The sequence below is a fragment of the Neoarius graeffei genome, chromosome 4, assembly GCF_027579695.1.
Source record: "Neoarius graeffei isolate fNeoGra1 chromosome 4, fNeoGra1.pri, whole genome shotgun sequence".
In the NCBI taxonomy this organism is placed as follows: domain Eukaryota; kingdom Metazoa; phylum Chordata; class Actinopteri; order Siluriformes; family Ariidae; genus Neoarius; species Neoarius graeffei.
In genome coordinates this window covers 75,641,552-75,663,868 of record NC_083572.1, presented here as the reverse complement: position 1 = coordinate 75,663,868, position 22,317 = coordinate 75,641,552, and the positions used below count along the sequence as shown (strand labels likewise).

General features: G+C 45.4%; 1 protein-coding gene across 1 annotated transcript in view; it reads left to right on the top strand.

Annotated features, from left to right (window-relative positions):
* The window catches only part of ephx4 (epoxide hydrolase 4), a 33,402-nt gene extending 21,715 nt beyond the window's left edge, over window positions 1–11,687 (top strand). Inside the window, exons 4-7 of the mRNA XM_060919722.1 lie at window positions 3,682–3,810; window positions 4,527–4,630; window positions 5,973–6,121; window positions 10,799–11,687. Coding sequence (XP_060775705.1) covers window positions 3,682–3,810; window positions 4,527–4,630; window positions 5,973–6,121; window positions 10,799–11,039 — 623 coding nt within the window. The 3' untranslated portion in view covers window positions 11,040–11,687. The remainder of the gene's footprint in view (window positions 1–3,681; window positions 3,811–4,526; window positions 4,631–5,972; window positions 6,122–10,798) is intronic.
* The last annotated feature ends 10,630 nt before the right edge of the window (window positions 11,688–22,317 follow it).

Below are 22,317 nucleotides of genomic sequence, written 5' to 3'. Positions count from 1 at the left end.
TGGAATGAACTTCCCTGAGATGTCCAAACAGCTGAGTCACTGGCAATCGTCAAGTGATGACTAAAGACCTACCTCTTCATGGAGTACTTAAATTAGCCCTTTATAAAACAAAACAAAAAAAAATCTGTTTTCATACTATATTCCTGCCAACTTTTTTTTTTTTTTAAATATATAATCAGATGGTACTCTTGTATCCCTTTTCAACCAGCAGGGAACAGGTTCTGTTATGGTTCTCACATCAAATTTTGAACCATTCACAGCCATTTTCAACCAAAAACAAGTGTTGCCAGGCAAAACAAACCTCACCCGGTAGCACTTATGATGAATATGAAGGAAGATATTGCAAAAAAAATAGGTACCCTGTGGGTACATGTGGCGACTGCTTGTAAATAAAATTATTTTCTGGTACCATGTCTGTACAGTAAATATTGTGTGTATGTGTGTGTGTGTGTATATATAATATATATAAAATCACACACATTGAGGCAGTGTCTACTTTTTATATTATTCTACTCTTACCTCTTACAATTTTTTAAACTGAAACCTCCGAACCGCCCATATGAAAAAGAACAGTAAAGAACTTATAAGAATTTACCACTGTCTTCGTAGTAAATCCTTATAAATATAAGGCTAAATCCTTATAAGGGTTTATAAATAAATATATATGCCATGTATGATTTACTCCTGAAAGTGGCCCATTTTGCATTTTCCTCATACAAATTTATGAAAATCTAGTATGTATGAAGTGAACATTGTGCATGGTTTTTACAGATAATGTGTATGATGAATTACACCGTCTTTGTATGCTTCATGTAATGTTTGTAGTTTTAAATTATATTTTACAGTTTAAAATGTATAAACATATGTGGATTTACATATAAAAGGCATATACATTTTAAACTGTAAAATATAATTTAAAACTACAAACATTACATGAAGCATACAAAGACGGTGTAATTCATCATACACATTATCTGTAAAAACCATGCACAATGTTCACTTCATATATACTAGATTTTCATAAATTTGTATGAGGAAAATGCAAAATGGGCCACTTTCAAGAGTAAATCATACATGGCATATTTATTTATAAATCCTTATAAGGATTTATCCTTATATTTATAAGGATTTATTACTAAGACAGTGGTAAACTCTTAAGTTCTTTACTGTTCTTTGACATGCACACGCTGTCACCATGACTCAAACTCTCATTTCCCGGAAAAGGCCCGGTGCTAGAGCTCAGTGGAACACACTTTCCCTCTGTAATACGCTTAAACATGTCTGAAAGCGATTTCTTTAGTCCATTTATTTCGAATGGTGAACCGAATTGTGTATGCTCACTGGCAATTTTAATCGGAACACGTGTTTACGCATGCGCAGTGCGCGATTGTTACACTTGCAGTACATTCTTACAGCACGATGGCATAATGGCTAGTGCCTCTATATGAGGCAGTAGACGCAACAAAAACAATTTTGATGATCTTGCTGACCTTGACTGGATGACCCTCAAAATGTTGGAGGTTCTATTTGAGATCAGTGCTCATCTATCATGAAAGATTCATGAAGATTGATCCAGCTGTTTTCCCGTAATATCATTTACAAAGAAACCCCACCGAAAACAATACCTTGCCCTGCTTACTCCGTAGCGGGTGAGGTAATAAATAGATTCAGTGCCTAGAAAGTTGGTACTCAGGTGAAGAAAAAATATTGCTGGTTTTTCCAGCATGAACTGTGACCTCAGTGGGTGTGTTGTGGTTTGGAGAGGAAGCAGAGCGCAACAATGGAAAAGGATCCAGCTTCAGAAAAAATGGAAAGAAAACCAATATCTGCAATAACAGAACAAAAGCTTGCAGGTAATCAACGAGCTCTGCCATCTTGCTACTGGTCTTCACTTCCGTTGTGTATTGTGTAACGCCCTCCATTCATGACACATCCTTGATTACAACGGTTCCACTCAAAACAGGTGAAAATGTGAGCTGGTTCACTAGCTGGCACCAAGGTTCAAAGAAGCTTGAACGAAACCGGTTCAAGAACCAGTTTCCTATTGGTTGAAAAGGGGTACATGTCTGTGACCTAGTGAGTCCGAATCAGTATGTATTTATTGTCTGTGAAGATACTCAGTCATCCAGGTACAAAGTAATCTGTGGTTGGTAGAAGGGAGCAACTGGACTTGCTTGAAAAGTCTTGAAGACGTTTCGCCTCTCGTCCGAAAGGCATCCTCAGTTCTGTCTGTCTAATAGGGAGTATCAAGTATTTATCCTCTCATGGATCATCATAGAATCCGAATCAGAATGCTGATGGCTGCATTGTAGGTGGCTGATAGATGTCATAGACACCCACCTCTGTTCAGTAATGGTCGTTCCAGGTTGACCAAAATGAACGATCCTCTCTGGCCAAGATGTCCGCCAGTTTTCCGGAAGTCCTCTCATACTCCCGCACCAGTCGAAGGGAACTCATCCCAAAGTGCGTAGAAACATATCTGTGAAGATACTCAGTCATCCAGGTACAAAGTAATCTGTGGTTGGTAGAAGAGAGCAACTGGACTTGCTTGAAAAGTCTTGAAGACGTTTCGCCTCTTGTCTGAAAGGCATCCTCAGTTCTGTCTGTCTAATAGGGAGTATCAAGTATTTATCCAAGCAAGTCTAGTTGCTCTCTTCTACCAACCACAGATTACTTTGTACCTGGATGACTGAGTATCTTCACAGATGTTTCTACGCACTTTGGGATGAGTTCCCTTCGACTGGTGCGGGAGTATGAGAGGACTTCCGGAAAACTGGCGGACATCTTGGCCAGAGAGGATCGTTCATTTTGGTCAACCTGGAACGACCATCACTGAACAGAGGTGGGTGTCTATGACATCTATCAGCCACCTACAATGCAGCCATCAGCATTCTGATTCGGATTCTATGATGATCCATGAGAGGATAAATACTTGATACTCCCTATTAGACAGACAGAACTGAGGATGCCTTTCGGACGAGAGGCGAAACGTCTTCAAGACTTTTCAAGCAAGTCCAGTTGCTCTCTTCTACCAACCACAGATTATGTATTTATTGGTTTAGACGTCAAAGAACTTCTGTAAGTCGTTCTAGATAAGGATGTAATATATTGGTGTAAATATACAACATTAATTAAATTCTCCAAGTTTAACATTCCCTGAGTGAGAGCAGTAAAGTGTCTATTGTGTTGATCCTACAGGAGGTAATACTGGTAATGGGGGGTTGTGCGTAATGATGTTCTTGAAGGAGGAAGGTGGCAGACAAGGAGTTTGTCATTGAAGGTTCTGAAATCTGGTGGATGTTACCTGGATACCTCAGCACCTTGTACTGCAGAGGGAAAATAAATTACGGGAGAGGTTAGCCTGTATACTGGTGGCTTTAGCGTGGCAGCACTTGTAATAGATGAATGTGAAGGAGTCCTTCATCATGAAACGGACACTCTAAAGGAACAGTGCCCTCACTACTCCAGTGCAACATCACTTCCTGTTCCATCACTTTTTGGCTAGGAAAACAGACCAAAACATGCGTGTGATGTGTAGAAAGACGATTGCCCCATTTTGCTTCAGTAACTTCAACACTGCTTACGGCCATGTGAAGAAACTTTCAGTTTAGGCCATGCAAGTCATGTTTAGGCAAGTGCAAACGCAAGCACTCATCAGTCTCCTGTGTGAATCTCCCTCAGGATACAACAGATGTTTCCTGGTGGGCCATGACTGGGGTGGCATTATTGCTTGGCTCTTTGCTATTCATTATCCTGAGATGGTGGTGAAGTTGGTCGTGCTGAACAGCCCTCATCCATGTGTGTTTGCTGGTAAGCTGTCTAACTTACTATTTTGTTGTTCTGCCGAAAAGTTCCCATCAAGTCACACTAAGCCCAAAGGCTCCATACTCATTATTGAACACATTAGCATGATTAGCACATTGAAACAGAGGGATTATTGCGAGATCCTGAGTATGATGCTGTCTCAGTGTGGCTTCCTCCATCTGGTTCCTGTCATTTTGCCTAGAGGAGGACATTAAGGAGGTAATTACTGAGAACTTCAGGTGAAGATGCTGGAGTTTGTGTGATCTGTGTGTTGCAAATTTCGCACTCCATTTAGAAATCTGCCCCGTTTGGCAGCGTTTTCACATTTTGAAATGGAAAAATGTTCCCATTTGGGCAGCATGTATCCTTTTTAACAAATGCAGTCGGATGATTCTGCTTACCCTGACTTTTTTTTTTTTTGCAGCAACTCTTATCCAATGAACAGATTCAAGAGGTGAAATGATGCTGTCTTTTAACTTTGCCCATAATAAGGATCCTGAGGAAATGATCTTGCCGTATGCTGCTTTCCAGATAGGATGGATAGCACTGATTTCTCAGAGAATAATTATTGTCCAGAATTACAGCCTGCTTCTTCCGAGATCTCTTTCCCCCTCTTTTTTTCCCCTCTGGTTTTATCTGTACCCTGTATCTTCTGCTTAATGCTGAATCCTGTGCTCGAACACCCTTCTCTTACTTCTCCTTTCCTTTTGTCTGCTTCCCAGATTACGCTCTACGCCACCCCAGTCAGATGCTCAAGTCCAGCTACTTCTTTTTCTTCCAGCTCCCACGCTTCCCGGAGCTTATGCTTTCCATCAACGACTTTAAGGTGGACCTGCTTCACCTTCTGTTTGTTTGTGTGGGTGGATGTTGCATGGGTAACGCTTTACTATTGAATTAAATATAGATTAGGTGAAATAGTATTAGGTCAATACACATTTATTCCTGCTAGTCCACAGCCTACATGCGTAATATAACATAATATCCACTTGACAAATCAAATATGCTGGTTTACTCACTCTCAGACTCTCCGACATGCAGATGCATTTTGTATATGTTGCAAATGACACCGGTTTATTAGCCAACAGCCCGGTCGCTCCAGGTGCCTGAACTGATACAGAGATAGAAATACTCAAGTGAAAGCAGCCATGATTGGGAAGAAGAGGTCGTGAACAGCCTTATCTACTATATTAGTGTGCTGTAATGGCATGACTAGTATTCGAACATTACTGTCAACACCTGCGTTATAACAATATGGGAGTATTAAAATATAATGTGAAGTTAAACAATTTAAAGTTTGTATAGCTAAAAGTGAAGCACAGTACTAAAGACTAAGTGTTTGAATCTGTTTCTTCCTCTTTATCTCTTTCATCTGTATGATATGGGGCTGGAACCTCTTTCAAAACTTACCAGCATTCTTAATGTACCAGCTCGTTTCTTGTGGTCCGCTTGCTTTGCCTTTTATATATTTCCAAACACACCAGACACATCATGAAACTGTAATGTAGGTGTTTTGTGACATTTATAATAATGTGTGTGTGGTGTTGTGGTGGTTGTTGTGGGTGGGGATTGATTTTTTTTTTTTCAATCCACTCTGCTTATCAGTGAAACCGAATCCAAATCCGATACAGGAATGTTAAAAAAGCTGAGGTTATGGGGGCGTTGTGGCTCAGGTGGATAAGGCGCCATACCATAAATCTGGGCGACCCGGGTTCGATTCCAGCCCGAGGTCATTTCCCGATCCCTCCCCGTCTCTCTCTCTCTCTCTCCCGCTCATTTCCTGTCTCTACACTGTCCTATCCAATAAAGGTGCAAAAAGCCCAAAAAATATCTTAAAAAAAAAAAAGCTGAGGTTATGACAGAATTGCAAAAGTTTAAGTTTCAAAGAGCTGACCAGAAAGAAGTGCAAGATAATTGAAGGAAGATATGTGAAATGGATGGATAAACAGGATCGAGTGGGGAAAGTGGGTAGGGTAAGGTGAGTGTAGGGTAGTTAGGTAGGCAAGGTCGAGTAGGTAGGTACTCTGTTGGGTATGGTAGGCACTGTATATGGTAGGGGTAATCAGGCAGGGTACGATGTGTAGGTTTGTGAGTCGGTAAGGTGGTTGTGGTAGGTAGGCAGATATTTTCATATGCTCAGGCTTCTTTATCTTCATGGTGTGTATGTGTAGGCACTGAAGAGTTTGTTCACGAGCCGCAGCACTGGAATCGGGCTTAAGGGCCGTTGGCTGACAACCGAAGACCTTGAGGCATACCTGTATGCCCTGTCCCAGCCTGGAGCGCTTACAGCTGCCCTCAACTACTACAGAAATGTTTTCAGGTGTGACACACACACACACACACGTGCTCGCAATTTAAAAAAAAAAATTCTTTAAACAATAAATAAAAGAATCTGAGCACATAGCTGACATTTATTACTCAGTAGGAATAAAAGCTTCTTAGTAAACAATACAATAGCAACAGCAGGGGATTATTCTTCTTTGGTGCTGCTTAAAAACAGATGTAATGCTGGCTCTCAAATCATCTCGCTTCAGCTTTTCCACTGCTTGTGGCATGCTAGTGTGACCACTAAAGTTGAGCTAGTGCTGCCCTCTTGTGATGAATGAATTCTACTTCTGATTCCGTTTCTCAGCATTACGTTAAAAATAGGACACGCAGTTCAAACTCGAGGATCAGTCAGCGTACACTTAATTTTAATACCCCTTTTAATGTCAACCTCACCAAGATCACACTATCTGATTATCATATTTTATGTCCATTGGCGGGCGGCACGGTGGTGTAGTGGTTAGCGCTATCGCCTCACAGCAAGAAGGTCTGGGTTCGAGCCCCGTGGCTGGCGAGGGCCTTTCTGTGCAGAGTTTGCATGTTCTCCCCGTGTCCGCGTGGGTTTTCTCTGGGTTTCCCCCACAGTCCAAAGACATGCAGGTTAGGTTAACTGGTGACTCTAAATTGACCGTAGGTGTGAATGTGAGTGTGAATGGTTGTCTGTGTCAGCCCTGCGATGACCTGGTGACTTGTCCAGGGTGTACCCCGCCTTTCGCCCGTAGTCAGCTGGGATAGGCTCCAGCTTGCCTGCGACCCTGTAGAACAGGATAAAGCGGCTAGAGATAATGAGATGAGATGTCCATTAGCAGGTGCTATGACAAACAGCAAAGGAATACGCATGTATTATATGCAGGCTATACGTTGTATTTTCTTGACTGTGCAGATTTCCATGAGAGAGTTCTGCATCACACACTGAGGATGTGTTGTGAGCATGTGAGAGGTGCATGCATGACTGAGTCCTCCATCGGCAGAGGTGTGTGTGTGTGAGGAAGTTGACAGAATTGCAAAGAGTTCAGTGATATTTACATCAGTGCTAAGAAAATGCATGTGCACTACCGAGTATATGATAATTATGCAAAAGCCTTCAACACCCACACTGTCAGTAGAAAGAAGAAATTTCCAGATGTGGGCAGGACTGGTCACAATTCCTCGAGGAGCAAGTGGTAATGGGATTCAGAAAAGTGTCCCATTCACACCTTTAACCCCAGCCATGATGTTTGGAAGCAGTTTCTGCCAAAGAAACCTTTTGAGGGAATATACAGTCGAGCTGAGGGCCCTGTGTACATAAATATGCTTCTTTGGTTATTTAGCTTGATGGTTACCAATGCTCATGTTAGCTGGCTAAAAGCTAATCAGCTCATGGAGTGCAGTTTAGATGCACTTTGAGGATTTGGAGATGGATATTGTGTGTTTGTGGGATGGGAGACTGGTTAAAGTGACCGAGGTCAATGTAACAGATGAATAGTACCCTGTGGAGCTAGAATAACCCCTAGGTACTTGAATCACATGCTGTATTGCCTGCTGCCTCATGCCTGTGAAGGAGAATGAGCTGGAAAAACACCACACGCTAATGTATACACTTGGGTACGGAAACGGCTGATGTTTATCCTCATTATATTACAGGGTGTTTCAAAAAATTTGACATTTGAGATGTAAATATCCCAGAAACTACATAGTCGAGGCAAATGAAACTGAACAGGCTTAATGTTGAGCAATATAAAATGTATTCCTCAAAATTTGAATGAGAAATTCAAAGGTATGTGGATTCCATGATTCCATGAACGATTTCACAAATTTTCAATATTCTACCGTCTCTAACGATGCTGGTGGTCGTCCAGATCCTTTTGCCCTGCACACACAGCCTTCCTCTTTGAACTTTTTGTGCCGTGTCCAAATCTGCATTGCAGTCGGTGCATTTTTAGAGAATTCTCTCATAAATGCACGCTGCAGTCTTGTTCGACTGTGTTCGAGTGTACTCTAACACACAACACCTTTTTTTCCAGTGAATGGCATTTCTATACCTAAAAAGATAAAAACAAAAAACATTAAACAACATTTTGACCTGTTTCCACACATGCGGTTAAAATTTGAGGTCAATTGAACAAGAATTGGCAAAGTTAATAGATTGTGAAATGATATAAAATTTTTTGGGTCCCTGTATTATAATGAGCGAGGTCGCAGCAAACATGGCGGCACTGACGGCCTCGCACACAAAAGCGAGCGATTGAGAGCCTTCAGGCTCCCAGGTGCGTTTAGATTTGGAAATTTCACTTCTCGATTTGTATTTTCATAAAATCTCATCTCATTATCTCTAGCCGCTTTATCCTGTTCTACAGGGTCGCAGGCGAGCTGGAGCCTATCCCAGCTGACTACGGGCGAAAGGCGGGGTACACCCTGGACAAGTCGCCAGGTCATCACAGGGCTGACACATAGACACAGACAACCATTCACATTCACACCTACGGTCAATTTAGAGTCACCAGTTAACCTAACCTGCATGTCTTTGGACTGTGGGGGAAACCGGAGCACCTGGAGGAAACCCACGCGGACACGGGGAGAACATGCAAACTCCACACAGAGAGACCCTTGCCGGCCACGGGGCTCGAACCCGGACCTTCTTGCTGTGAGGCGACAACGCTAACCACTACACCACCGTGCCGCCCGCATTAGGAAATAAAATGAATCAAAACAAGATGATACGTACCAGCTATGGGGATGGGTATCAGCTCAAACAATTCAAAAAGGGGAATGGATTAAATCAGGGGTTCTCAACCTTTTCTGCTTTGAGGCCCACCTATTCATACTTGTAACAAGTCGGGGCCCATTAAAAAAGACCCCCAATTATTTTGGCTCATCTATTAGAATCTAATAATCTACTGTAAAGTGTATTAATGGAATGCAACATCACTCCCTGTTGAGAGCCCAGGAATTAAATAATTGCAATAAAAGCAAACTGTTTTTAATTGTAGGTATTGCATTTAAAACTGTATGGATGTGCCAGAAGCCGACATAAAACCATGCATGCGGGTCATTCTCAGTCAAAAGGGATTAATGATCCAAAAGTGGAGTCCGGTCCATTAACACAAGAACTTATTGCCATGTTTGTGTTCAGCAAACAAGCAAGTTATTAAAAATGTAGAAACCACTCCATGGGATAGATCCTTACACGCTAACAAAAGAATTTTTCCTACAAGTTGGAAAGTTATCCATCCGTCGAGTTCCCCGACATCTCAGACTACCTGGTGCTGCAGACATCGTTCTACACAGACAAACAGATGAAAACCTAGAAGAGCATGGAGGAGGGCAACTTTTTATGTGTGTCTGGGTTAAAGATCTGGGAATCAGGACACTACAAGATAGACGGCGGTAGACGGATCTAAGTGCAGGAAGAGTGTTTATTAGCAGGCGTGATATTTACAAAAGCAAAACAGAAAGCAGGATATTTAAACAGTGTTATAAACATGGCTAGAAACAAACATGACTGTGATGGTGATAATGCTTCGCAAAGCCTCTGTGAAAACAGCTTCCGTATCTGTGCGTGCTGATTGTGCTCAAATCAGTGTCAGGTGTTTCCCATAACGACTGGGTCCCAAGCGCACGCACACAGCACATGCGGTTGCTCGAGCTGCACCTGGCTCAAATGCGCAAAGGCGTGACAGTCAACTGTTCACCTACTGTGTGACCACAAATTTTAGCTCACATGTATATCGCCACCAGAATGCCTCATTTTCATCGATAACCCACCGCAAAGCATCACGAGCTGCCGTGACTGTAGCTTAATGAGGCGAAGAAGCTGTGGCTCAGTGGTTGAGAAACACTGGATTAAATGATTCCTGAAGCAGCACATCGACCTGTGTCACTTTAAAGTGCAGATCACCGGTAAATTCAGGAGCAAGATCAATGTAATTCTCCTATTTTATATTAAACTTTGGTCAAATATCTGTCACACTTTGCATTTTGTGCAATTTTTTTACCTTGCGCAATACCAGAAAAATTCAGTTGAAATCAAGCCATTTGAGGCAAATTGGTCCGCCTCTGAAAAAACTTGGCATTTGGATTTCCCGGCAAACGTTGATTTTCGTGACCTCACGTGCGGGACGCCTCCTTCCGAATCCTATGTCAGCGCTGGTTTGTTTATGAGAAAACGACCTGGTGGTTTTCTGCAAATTTCTTCAATATTATCGCGTAATTATTAAAATGGTTAACAGATGTATCATAGGAGGGTGTCGCAACACCAATCTTGATGGGATTAGTACTCATCGTTTTCCAAAAGACCGGACAATGAGAGAGAAATGGGAGCGCTTGGTGTACACAGGCTGTGCACTGAAACCGTGCAAAGCTCGCGCAGCCTGCTGGCGCTTCCGCAGGTAACGTCACGAATCTGGCTCCAGACTCCCTTGGGATTTTTCCAGACGCGTTTTATTTTATTTTTTCCTGCTGTAGACAGATGGCCTTGTACAAAATTACCCTTCTGGATGAGTGTGTAAAGGGACATACTTTCATATAAATAAAGCACGAAATTGGTCCAGAATATGCACTTTAAACATGCACGTGTATATGTACACAGGAGAATTTGGGTTACCATGTGTACATTACTCAGTGTGTCTGACAATGCAGTTTGTTTTGTGTGTTTTTATTCAGCATTTGTTACCATGTCTGCCTGCTTTTGCAGTTTCCTCCCTCTCAATCAGAGTGAAGTGCGCTCGCCAGTGCTGCTCCTGTGGGGTGAGAGGGACGCCTTTCTCGAGCAGGACATGGCCGAGGCCTGTCGCCTCTACATCCGTAACCACTTCCGCCTGAACATCATCTCTGGCGCAAGTCACTGGCTCCAACAGGACCAGCCCGACATAGTCAACACACTAATATGGACGTTTCTTAAAGAGGGAGAGGGACGGAAAAGCTACAGGAACTGAGTCTGTAAAGAAAGGGGCCTTGTTTCACCCTATGCCTCGGCCCGCACACCTTCTGATTAATGCAAGCATCCTGTTTAAATTCAGCACATCTTGGATGTTAATAAAAACACAAATCCGAAGCCTAGAGGTGAAAAAAAGCACATTTTAATAGGAGAGGTTAAATAGAGAGTAGAGTGTCTGTTTCTCAAATTTTTTGCACATGACATTCGCCTTAAACTTTGTTGGTGACATTTGTGTGTGGCAAAAGTCTCCTCGTGAGTGAGTTGTATTGTGTGGTGCCTTTTTTGACTTGAACTTGTACCATGTTGTGACATTAAAAATGTGCTGTGTGAATTTGAGCTGTGGGATCGCTACGCTGTAATCCAGGCAAATCTTTCGAGACCCCTAGAATCGCTCGACCTCTTTCAGGTAGTGTTGTCTTTATGAATAAATATCGTTCTTCTTTTTTTGTACTTTCTAACGGCACTTAAAAATGGCTCAGATATTTGAGAATGTAGTTATTTTGATCCTTCTGTATGATAAAATGAGTGATGTTTAGCTATTGTACACTTTTTTTTTTTAATCTCTTCCTACACGCTGCCTGTAAGAACGTCACTAAACCAGCTCTGTGCCATTTTGGTTTTATAAGCAAATAAATGATAACTAAAACACTGTGTGTACATCCTTTTGTCTGTTTGGTGGTCTTTATGTAACCAGACAGTGTTTAAATCCTGGGAGAGCAATTATGTGTTATGTGACCATGATACCAACAGTAATTTGGTGTCCGTGTAGCAGAATTAACTCCTAATGTGCCAAAATGGGGAAATCAAGAAGTATAATAAATGGATGTACAAAATTATTTTAACATGTAGTGCTCAGTCTGTGTACAGTGTATATACCGTAGATAATTGTATTGTATGGTAGAGGATGTCATAGAAAGTCTATCTGGTGCTTTGGTGATCAGTGATTTTCATACTGGAGATTGAAAAAGTTCTGGCCCAATCAGAGTTTGATGGCTTCTGGAAAGGAACTATTTTCTTGTTTTGACACAAAAAGCTTCAAAGTCATTATATTTAACTCTTGGAATACACATTCCTTAAAATGCATATGAAACGTCATCGTTGGCTGGTTTATAATCCTATGTACAGATAAATATCAGAATAAATCTGTAAAATGCATATGAAATCTTTTTCAAAACAGTAAGACAGCCTTCACAGTTTCAGCTGGTCTATACTAAAAACTAAAATCACTATAAACAAGATTATAAATTAACATATATTATTTACCAGCTGGGAGGTCCATATCGTGAAATACTGTGACCGAGGTCTTGAAAATACTGGCCAAGGCCTCTGAGCCAGGCGAGGTCAGTATTTTCAAGACCTCGGTCACGGTATTTCACAATATGGACCGACCTTAAGCTGGTAAATAATATTTTATTTTTTTCTTTACCAAATTCTAACAAGATGAGAGTGCCCGAAAGGGAAACCATATTTAGAACAAACCTGATTCAGATAGGGGGCAGCACGGTGGTGTAGTGGTTAGCGCTGTCGCCTCACAGCAAGAAGGTCCTGGGTTTGAGCCCCGGGGCCGGCGAGGGCCTTTCTGTGCGGAGTTTGCATGTTCTCCCCGTGTCCGCGTGGGTTTCCTCCGGGTGCTCCGGTTTCCCCCACAGTCCAAAGACATGCAGGTTAGGTTAACTGGTGACTCTAAATTGACCGTAGGTGTGAATGGTTGTCTGTGTCTATGTGTCAGCCCTGTGATGACCTGGCGACTTGTCCAGGGTGTACCCCGCCTTTCACCCGTAGTCAGCTGGGATAGGCTCCAGCTTGCCTGCGACCCTGTAGAAGGATAAAGCGGCTAGAGATAATGAGATGAGATGAGATGAGATGATTCAGATAGCGCTGGATACACAGGTTGTTAGGTATGTCCAATGTCATCTGAATAAGTAGGAACAGTATACATATTGCACCGAGTACAAGCAGGGACTCCGGCAACTAACTATGACAGCATAACTAAAAGGGGAGAGCCAGAAGGTAACACAGGCATGAGGGAGCCCCGGGACATAAAGCAGCAGCCACTACACTGTCAACAAACTCGAGTGAGCAAGCGAGTGGGGGACTGACAGCATCCATACATCCCAGTTTACCAAAACACTCTGTTTGACTTTGAGGACCCTCCAGATCTACTCCTTTACCTCATAAACACTATTAACACACGGCTTGACTAAACAGATATGTTTTCAGCCTAGACTTAAACACTGAGACTGTGTCTGATTCCCGAACATCACTTGGAAGGCTGTTCCATAACTGTGGGGCTTTGTAAGAAAAGGCTCTGCCCCCTGATGTAGCCTTCACTATACGAGGTACCAGCAGATACCCTACACCTTTTGATCCAAGTAGGCGTGGCGGGTCATAGAGGACCAGAAGTTCACTCAGGTGCTGTGGTGCGAGACCATTTAGTGCTATAAAGGTCAATAGTAGTATTTTATAATCAATACGAAATTTGATTGGGAGCCAGTGCAGTGTGGATAAGACAGGGGTGATGTGGTCATATTTTCTAGTTCTAGTAAGGACTCTTGCTGCTGCATTTTGAACTAACTGGAACTTGTTTATGCACTTATTGAAACATCCAGACAGTAAGGCATTACAGTAATCCAACCTGGAGGTAACAAAAGCATGAACTAGTTTTTCCGTGTCATGTAGTGACATTAGATTTCTTATCTTAGCAATATTTCTGAGATGAAAGAAAGCTATCCGGGTAATGTTATCAATGTGAGTTTCGAATGAAAGACTGGGGTCAATAATCACTCTGAGGTCTTTTAGTGCTGCACGTGAAGAAACAGAAAGGCCATCCAGAGTTACTGTGTAATCAGAAAACTTACTTCTAGCTGTATGTGGTCCTAGTACAAGTACTTCAGTCTTGTCAGAGTTAAGCAGAAGGAAGTTAATAAGCATCCAGTGTCTAATGTCCTTTACACATTCCTCAATTCTATTAAGCTGGTGTCTCTCATCAGGTTTTGCAGAAACATACAGCTGTGTGTCATCAGCATAACAGTGGAAACTAATACAATGTTTACGAATAATATCGCCCAGAGGTAACATATATAAAGAAAAAAGCAGTGGACCCAAGACAGAACCTTGTGGAACACCAAACTTTACTTAAGTATGTCTAGAAAAATCACCATTTACATCAACATACTGATAGCAATCAGTTAAATAAGACCTGAGCCAGGAGAGGGCCGTTCCCTTAACTCCCACAACATTTTCTAGTCTATCCAGAAGAATGGAATGATCAATGGTATCAAATGCTGCACTAAGGTCAAGCAACACAAGCAGTGAGACACAGCCCTTGTTAGGACTAGGACTGTTTTGGCCTCTAGAGGCCGCTGTTATTTCCTTTTCATGTCGTGTTTATTTTGGCCTCTAGAGGCCGCCACTGTTCCTGTGTTTTGTGTTTGTGTTAATTGCCTAATTATCTTCACCTGTGTCCTTAATTAGTTTGTCTATTTATACCCCTGAGTTCAGTCCTCTTGTCACGGAGTCTTTGTGCTGTTATGTTTATCTCCAGTTTCCTTTGTACTGTGTTTTTTTATCTTCTTAGCTTTTGAATTTTTGCACTTTGCTTTTCTTTTGGATTATACTCTTTGGTTTTTTTTTTTGTCTTTTGTTTTGGCCTGTATATAGTGTATATAGTTTAAATAAACCTTTTGATTCTTTTTCTACTTCCGCCTCACGCCTCTGCATTTGAGTCATCCCCCTGGTGGCCTAGTGGGGGTTTGCTGGATTATCACACCAACGAACCAGGTTCGAATCCCAGCAAAACCCTAACAGAAAGACTCCGTCATGACCGACTCAGCAGAGGCTGCTTCAACTGTCTACCCGGCCAACCTTCAGGGAATTATGGCAGCTTTGACACGCTTCGGAGCGACCATGGACGCTCATGGACGTACGCTCACCAGCCAACGTGAGGCCCTCGCTCGCCACGAGGAACTGCTTCAGCAAATTGGGAAAACCCTGGCACAGCTGACATCTCTGCCTGCATCTCCTGCTCCTGATCCAGTTCCTGCTCCTGATCCAGCTCCCACTCCTGCTCCAGTGCCTCCTGCAATGCTGTCTTCTTCACCTCGCGAACCCAGCCTTCCTGCACCACAGAGGTATGACGGCAAGCACAGTGAGTGCCGAGAGTTCCTTACCCAGTGTCAACTCACCTTTGAGCTTCAGCCTACCACCTACACTACGGATCGCCGCAAGATTGCCTTTGTGATCACCTTATTAGCTGGTAAGGCGCGAGCCTGGGCTACTGCTATCTGGCAAAGACAGGGACCTGAGTGCTTTGATTTCCAGCTGTTTTCTGAAGAGATGCTTCGGGTCTTCGATCAGGCAGACATCAGTACCGACGCAGCCCGAAAGCTCATGTCCATCCGGCAAGGAGGAAGCGTCGCAGATTACGCCATCTCGTTCCGAACACTCGCAGCAGTAAGTGGATGGAACGAGACTGCCCTGGTGTCAGCCTTCCACCATGGTCTGTCTGACCCCATCAAGGACGGTCTGGCCTCTATTGGATGCCCAAGTGACCTCGAAACCCTCATCTCACATGCTATTCGTCTGGACAACAGGATGAGAGAACGCCACCAAGCCTTGAGCCCCCCCAGCCTCCCTACCTCTACCTGGAGACCGTCTACCTCCTTCAGTGACTGTCCAGAACCCATGCAAGTGGGTCGTACTCGCCTCTCCACATCTGAGAGGGAGCGCAGAAGGAGGGACAAGTGCTGCATCTACTGTGGCAAGCCTGGTCACTTCCGAGCATCATGTCCCGAACTCTTGGGAAAAGGACTGCCCCGTCCAGCCGAGGGAGGGTTGTGACGGGGCCTACCCTCTCTCCCGGACTCCCTGGCCAAGGAATCTACATCCCGGTCTCCATCTCCTGGGGTGAGTCTGTCCACTCTTGTCAAGCTTTGATAGACTCAGGGGCGGCTGGGAACTTTATGGATATTCACTTCGCCCAAAGCATCAATATTCCGACTGCACCTCTTGAAGTCCCACTGTCTGTGTCTGCCCTCGATGGCCAAGCGTTAGGTGATGGAAGAGTCACCCAAGTTACTTCTCCAGTTTTCCTCCAGTCTCAAGGTCACAAGGAAGAAATATCCCTGCACCTGATTCCTTCACCTGAGTTCCCAGTTATTCTAGGCCTTCCTTGGCTTACTCGCCACAACCCTCGCATAGACTGGGTAACAAGCCAGGTTGTGGAATGGGGCCCTGCATGCCATGCCTCTTGTCTGCTCTCTAGCTCTCCTGTGTCTCCTGCCGAGCCCCCTGATCTCACCGAGTTATCTCAAGTTCCCACAGAGTACTGGGATCTCAAGGAGGTATTCAGCAAGAGCAGGGCCGCCGTTCTTCCTCCGCACCGGGCCTACGACTGTGCCATCGACTTGCTCCCTGGGACTACCCCTCCTCGTGGCAGACTGTTTTCACTCTCTCAGCCAGAACGCAAGGCCATGGAGGAATACCTCAAAGATGCCCTGGTCTCTGGGTTTATTCGACCCTCCACTTCACCTGCTGGAGCCGGCTTCTTCTTTGTCGGCAAGAAGGATGGGGGGCTCCGACCATGTATTGATTACAGGGGCCTGAATAAGATCACTGTGCGCAACCGATATCCCCTTCCGCTGATGTCCACAGCTTTCGACCTGCTCCAAGGCGCCACCGTCTTCACCAAGTTGGACCTACGGAACGCATACCACCTCATCCGTATCCGACAGGGAGACGAGTGGAAGACTGCCTTTAACACCCCGTCTGGGCACTACGAATACCAGGTGATGCCCTTCGGACTCACCAACGCACCAGCTGTTTTTCAGGCCCTAATCAACGACGTCTTAAGGGACATGATTAACCTATACGTTTTTGTCTACCTCGACGACATCCTTATCTTTTCCAAGACCGTGCAGGAGCACCGCCACCATGTCCGCCAGGTTCTCCAGAGGCTGCTACAGAACAATCTGTTCGCCAAGGCCCAGAAATGCGAATTTCATGTTCCCGAGGTCTCCTTTCTGGGATTTATTGTACGGACAGGCCAACTCCAAATGGACCCTGCCAAGACCCTGGCCGTCCGGGATTGGCCTACTCCCAAGTCCGTTAAGGAGGTTCAGCGGTTCTTAGGATTCGCTAACTTCTACCGCAAGTTCATCAGGAACTTCAGTTCTGTGGCAGCACCCATGTCAGACCTCACCAAAGGGACAGGTGGATCTTATGGCTGGTCTCCTCAGGCAGAAAAGGCGTTCAAAGACCTCAAGGACCGCTTCTGCACGGCACCCATTCTGGTTCTCCCGGACACCTCCCAACCATTCATCGTGGAGGTGGACGCCTCGGACAGTGGTGTCGGCGCGGTGCTCTCTCAACGTTCGGAAGGAAAGCTGCACCCCTGCGCTTACTTCTCCCACCGCCTGAGTCCTGCTGAGTCCCGGTACGATGTGGGGGATCGAGAACTGCTAGCGGTCAAACTGGCCCTTGAGGAGTGGAGGCACTGGCTGGAGGGAGCACAACATCCATTCCTGGTTTGGACTGACCACAAGAACCTGGAGTACCTCCAGCAAGCCAAGAGACTGAACCCTCGACAGGCTAGGTGGGCCCTGTTTTTCAGTCGGTTTGACTTCACCCTCTCATACCGCCCCGGCTCCAAGAACACCAAACCTGACGCACTGTCCAGACTGTTCTCTGCCACTAACAGGGAGAATGAAGTCGGGCCTATTATCCCTGTGTCCCGGATTGTGGCCCCTGTCCGCTGGGGTATTGAGGAGGCTGTCCGACGAGCCCAACGCCAGGACCCCGGTCCTGGGACGGGGCCACCAGGCCTCTTGTACGTCCCACATCAAGCCCGGGCCAAGGTTCTCCAGTGGGGTCACTCTTCCCCTCTCACCGCCCACCCGGGAGCTCGGAGGACCCTGGACTTCCTGAAAAGACGCTTCTGGTGGCCTAACATGGAGAAGGAAGTAAGGTCATTTGTCCTGTCCTGTGAGGTTTGCACCAGAACCAAGAACCCACGACAACGTCCCCAGGGTCTCCTGCATCCTCTGACCATTCCCCGGCGTCCCTGGTCCCACGTGGCAGTCGACTTTATCACGGGTCTCCCTGAGTCACAAGGTAACACGGTCATTTTGGTCTTAGTTGACAGATTCTCCAAGGCCTGCCGCTTCATACCACTGTGCAAACTCCCCTCTGCTCTTGAAACTGCGAAACTTTTGTTTAATCATGTCTTCCGAGTCTTTGGTCTTCCACAGGACATCGTCTCAGACCGAGGGCCCCAGTTCTCCTCCCGAGTGTGGCACGGGTTCTGCAAGGTCATCGGAGCCACTGCCAGCCTCTCCTCTGGGTTTCACCCACAGTCCAATGGTCAGACGGAGAGGCTCAACCAGGACCTGGAAACCACCCTGCGAGGCCTGGCTATGGATAACCCGACATCGTGGAGCACCTGGCTGCCATGGGCGGAGTACGCCCACAACACCCTGCAGTCATCGGCCACCAAGCTGTCGCCATTCCAGTGCCAATTCGGGTTCCAGCCACCTCTGTTCCCGGACCAGGAGGAGGACGCGGGGGTGCCCTCGGTCAACCAATATGTGAGACGGTGTCGCAAGACCTGGAGCAAGGTCAGGAAGACCCTCATACAGACCTCCAGAACCAACCAGACTCAGGCCAACCGCCATAGAAGACCTGCACACGCTTTCCGCCCTGGGCAGCGTGTTTGGCTGTCCACTAAGGACCTTCCACTGCGGGTGGAGAACCGCAAGCTTGCTCCTCGCTACATTGGCCCCTTCAAGGTGGTGCGCAGGGTGAACCCTGTCTCCTACCGGCTCCAGTTGCCCCGGACTCTGAGGATCAACCCCACTTTCCATGTTTCCCTGTTACGGCCCGTACTGATGTCTACGTATGCCCCTGCCCCTAGGAACCCCCCACCCCCCCGCATCTTTCAGGGGCAGACTGTGTTCACTGTGAATCGCCTGCTTGACTCCCGCCGGGTCCGCGGCGGGTTGCAATATCTGGTGGACTGGGAGGGCTATGGTCCTGAGGAGCGCTGCTGGGTTCCTGCTCGGGATGTCCTTGATAAAGAACTATGTCGGGACTTCCATTCGGCCCATCCGGATCGCCCTGGGAACGTCAGGAGACGCTCCTAGAGGGGGGGGTCCTGTTAGGACTAGGACTGTTTTGGCCTCTAGAGGCCGCTGTTATTTCCTTTTCATGTCGTGTTTATTTTGGCCTCTAGAGGCCGCCACTGTTCCTGTGTTTTGTGTTTGTGTTAATTGCCTAATTATCTTCACCTGTGTCCTTAATTAGTTTGTCTATTTATACCCCTGAGTTCAGTCCTCTTGTCACGGAGTCTTTGTGCTGTTATGTTTATCTCCAGTTTCCTTTGTACTGTGTTTTTTTATCTTCTTAGCTTTTGAATTTTTGCACTTTGCTTTTCTTTTGGATTATACTCTTTGGTTTTTTTTTTGTCTTTTGTTTTGGCCTGTATATAGTGTATATAGTTTAAATAAACCTTTTGATTCTTTTTCTACTTCCGCCTCACGCCTCTGCATTTGAGTCATCCCCCTGGTGGCCTAGTGGGGGTTTGCTGGATTATCACACCAACGAACCAGGTTCGAATCCCAGCAAAACCCTAACAGCCCTGATCAGAAGCCAACAGTAGGTCGTTTACTACTTTAACCAGAGCTGTCTCTGTGCTATGATGAGGTCTAAATCCTGACTGATACATTTCATGGATGTTATTCCTATGTAATTATGAGCATAGGATCTTGGAGATAAAGGGGAGGTTTGATATTGGCCAATAATTGGACAGCTGACAGGGATCAAGGTCAGGTTTTTTACTCAGGGGTTTGATAACTTCTAGTTTAAAGGATTTGGGTACATAGCCAATCCTAAGAGAAGAATTTATTATTTTTAGAAGCGGTTCAATTACTTCGGGTATTATCTGTTTGAACAGACGTGTAGGTAAGGGATCTAGTACACAAGTTGAGGCTTTTGATGTGGAGATTAATGTAAGTAATTCAATTTCTCTAAGAGGAGTAAAACATTCTAATTGCTGATCTGATACAGTTATATTGTTAACTACAGGGTCACTTACACTGACCTTAAATTAGTAGTTTGAATTGTCTGTGTGGGTTTCCTCCGGGTGCTCCGGTTTCCCCCACAGTCCAAAGACATGCAGGTTAGGCTAATTGGTGGCTCTAAATTGACTGTAGGTGTGAATGTGAGTGTGAATGGTTGTTTGTGTCTATGCGTCAGCCCTGTGATAACCTGACGGCTTGTCCAGAGTGTACCCCGCCTCTCGCCCATAGTCAGCTGGGAAAGGCTCCAGCTTGCCTGCGACCTTGTAGAACAGGATAAGCGGCTACAGTTAATGGATGGATGGAAGAGTAGAGCTGTAATGATTTGATGATTTGGCTCAACATCCAATGGATGGATGGATGGATATATGAAAAAATATGGTTAGCACTGTCGCCTCACAACAAGAAGGGTCCGGGTTTGAACATCATGGCTGATGGGGGGCTTTCTGTGTGGAGTTTGCATGTTCTCGCCGTGTCTGCGTGGGTTTCCTCCAGGTGCTCTGCTTTCCCCCACAGTCCAAAAACATGCAGATTAGATAAAATCACAAGCCAGTGCATACTTGGTGCTGGTCCCAAGCCCGCATAGATTGGAGAGGGTTGTGTCAGGAAGGGCATCCGGTGTAAAACCTATGCCAAATCAAATACGCAGAAAAAAGATCTGCTGTGGCGACGCTTCACAGGAGCAGCCGAAAGAAGATATATTTTTAAAATATATATATTTAAATTATAATAAAAATAAATTAATTAAAAAATAATAATTCACAGCTTTAGGGCGGCACTGTGGTGTAGTGGTTAGCACTGTCGCCTCACAGTAAGAAGGTCCTGGGTTTGAGCCCAGCGGCTGGCGAAGGCCTTTTTGTGTGGATTTTGCATGTTCTCCCCGTGTCTGCGTGGGTTTCTTCCGGGTGCTCTGGTTTCCCTCACAGTCCAAAGACATGCAGGTTAGGTTAACTGGTGACTCTAAATTGACCGTAGGTGTGAGTGTGAATGGTTGTCTGTGTCTATGTGTCAGCCCTGTGATGACCTGGCGACTTGTCCAGGGTGTACCCCGCCTTTCGCCCGTAGTCAGCTGGGATAGGCTCCAGCTTGCCTGCGACCCTGTAGAACAGGATAAAGCGGCTAGAGATAATGAGATGAGATGAGATATTTAAATTATAATAAAAATAAATAAATTAAAAAATAATAATTCACAGCTTTAGGGCGGCATGGTGGTGTAGTGGTTAGCACTGTCGCCTCACAGTAAGAAGGTCCTGGGTTCGAGCCCAGCGGCTGGCGAAGGCCTTTCTGTGTGGATTTTGCATGTTCTCCCCATGTCTGCGTGGGTTTCTTCTGGGTGCTCTGGTTTCCCTCACAGTCCAAAGACATGCAGGTTAGGTTAACTGGTGACTCTAAATTGACTGTAGGTGTGAATGTGAGTGTGAATGGTTGTCTGTGTCTATGTGTCAGCCCTGTGATGACCTGGTGACTTGTCCAGGGTGTACCCCGCCTTTCGCCCATAGTCAGCTGGGATAGGCTCCAGCTTGCCTGTGATCCTGTAGAACAGGATAAGTGGCTACAGATAATTGATGGATGGATGGATGGATATATGAAAAAATATGGGCAGCATGGTGGTGCAGTGGTTAGCACTGTCGCCTCACAACAAGAAGGTTCCGGGTTCAAACATCATGGCCGATGGGGGCCTTTCTGTGTGGAGTTTGCATGTTCTCCCCGTGTCTGCGTGGGTTTCCCCCAGGTTCCCCCATAGTCCAAAGACATGCAGGTTAGGTTAATTGGAGACTCTAAATTGACCGTAGGTGTGAATGTGAGTGTGAATGGTTGTCTCTATGTGTCAGCCCTGTGATGACCTGGCGACTTGTCCAGGGTGTACCCCGCCTTTCGCCCGTAGTCAGCTGGGATAGGCCCCAGCTCGCCTGCGACCCTGTAGAACAGGATAAAGCGGCTACAGATAATTGATGGATGGATATATGAAAAAATATGGGCAGCATGGTGGTGCAGTGGTTAGCACTGTCGCCTCACAACAAGAAGGTTCCAGATTCAAACATCATGGCTGATGGGGGCCTTTCTGTGTGGAGTTTGCATGTTCTCCCCGTGTCCGCGTGGGTTTTCTCTGGGTTTCCCCCACAGTCCAAAGACATGCAGGTTAGGTTAACTGGTGACTCTAAATTGACCGTAGGTGTGAATGTGAGTGTGAATGGTTGTCTGTGT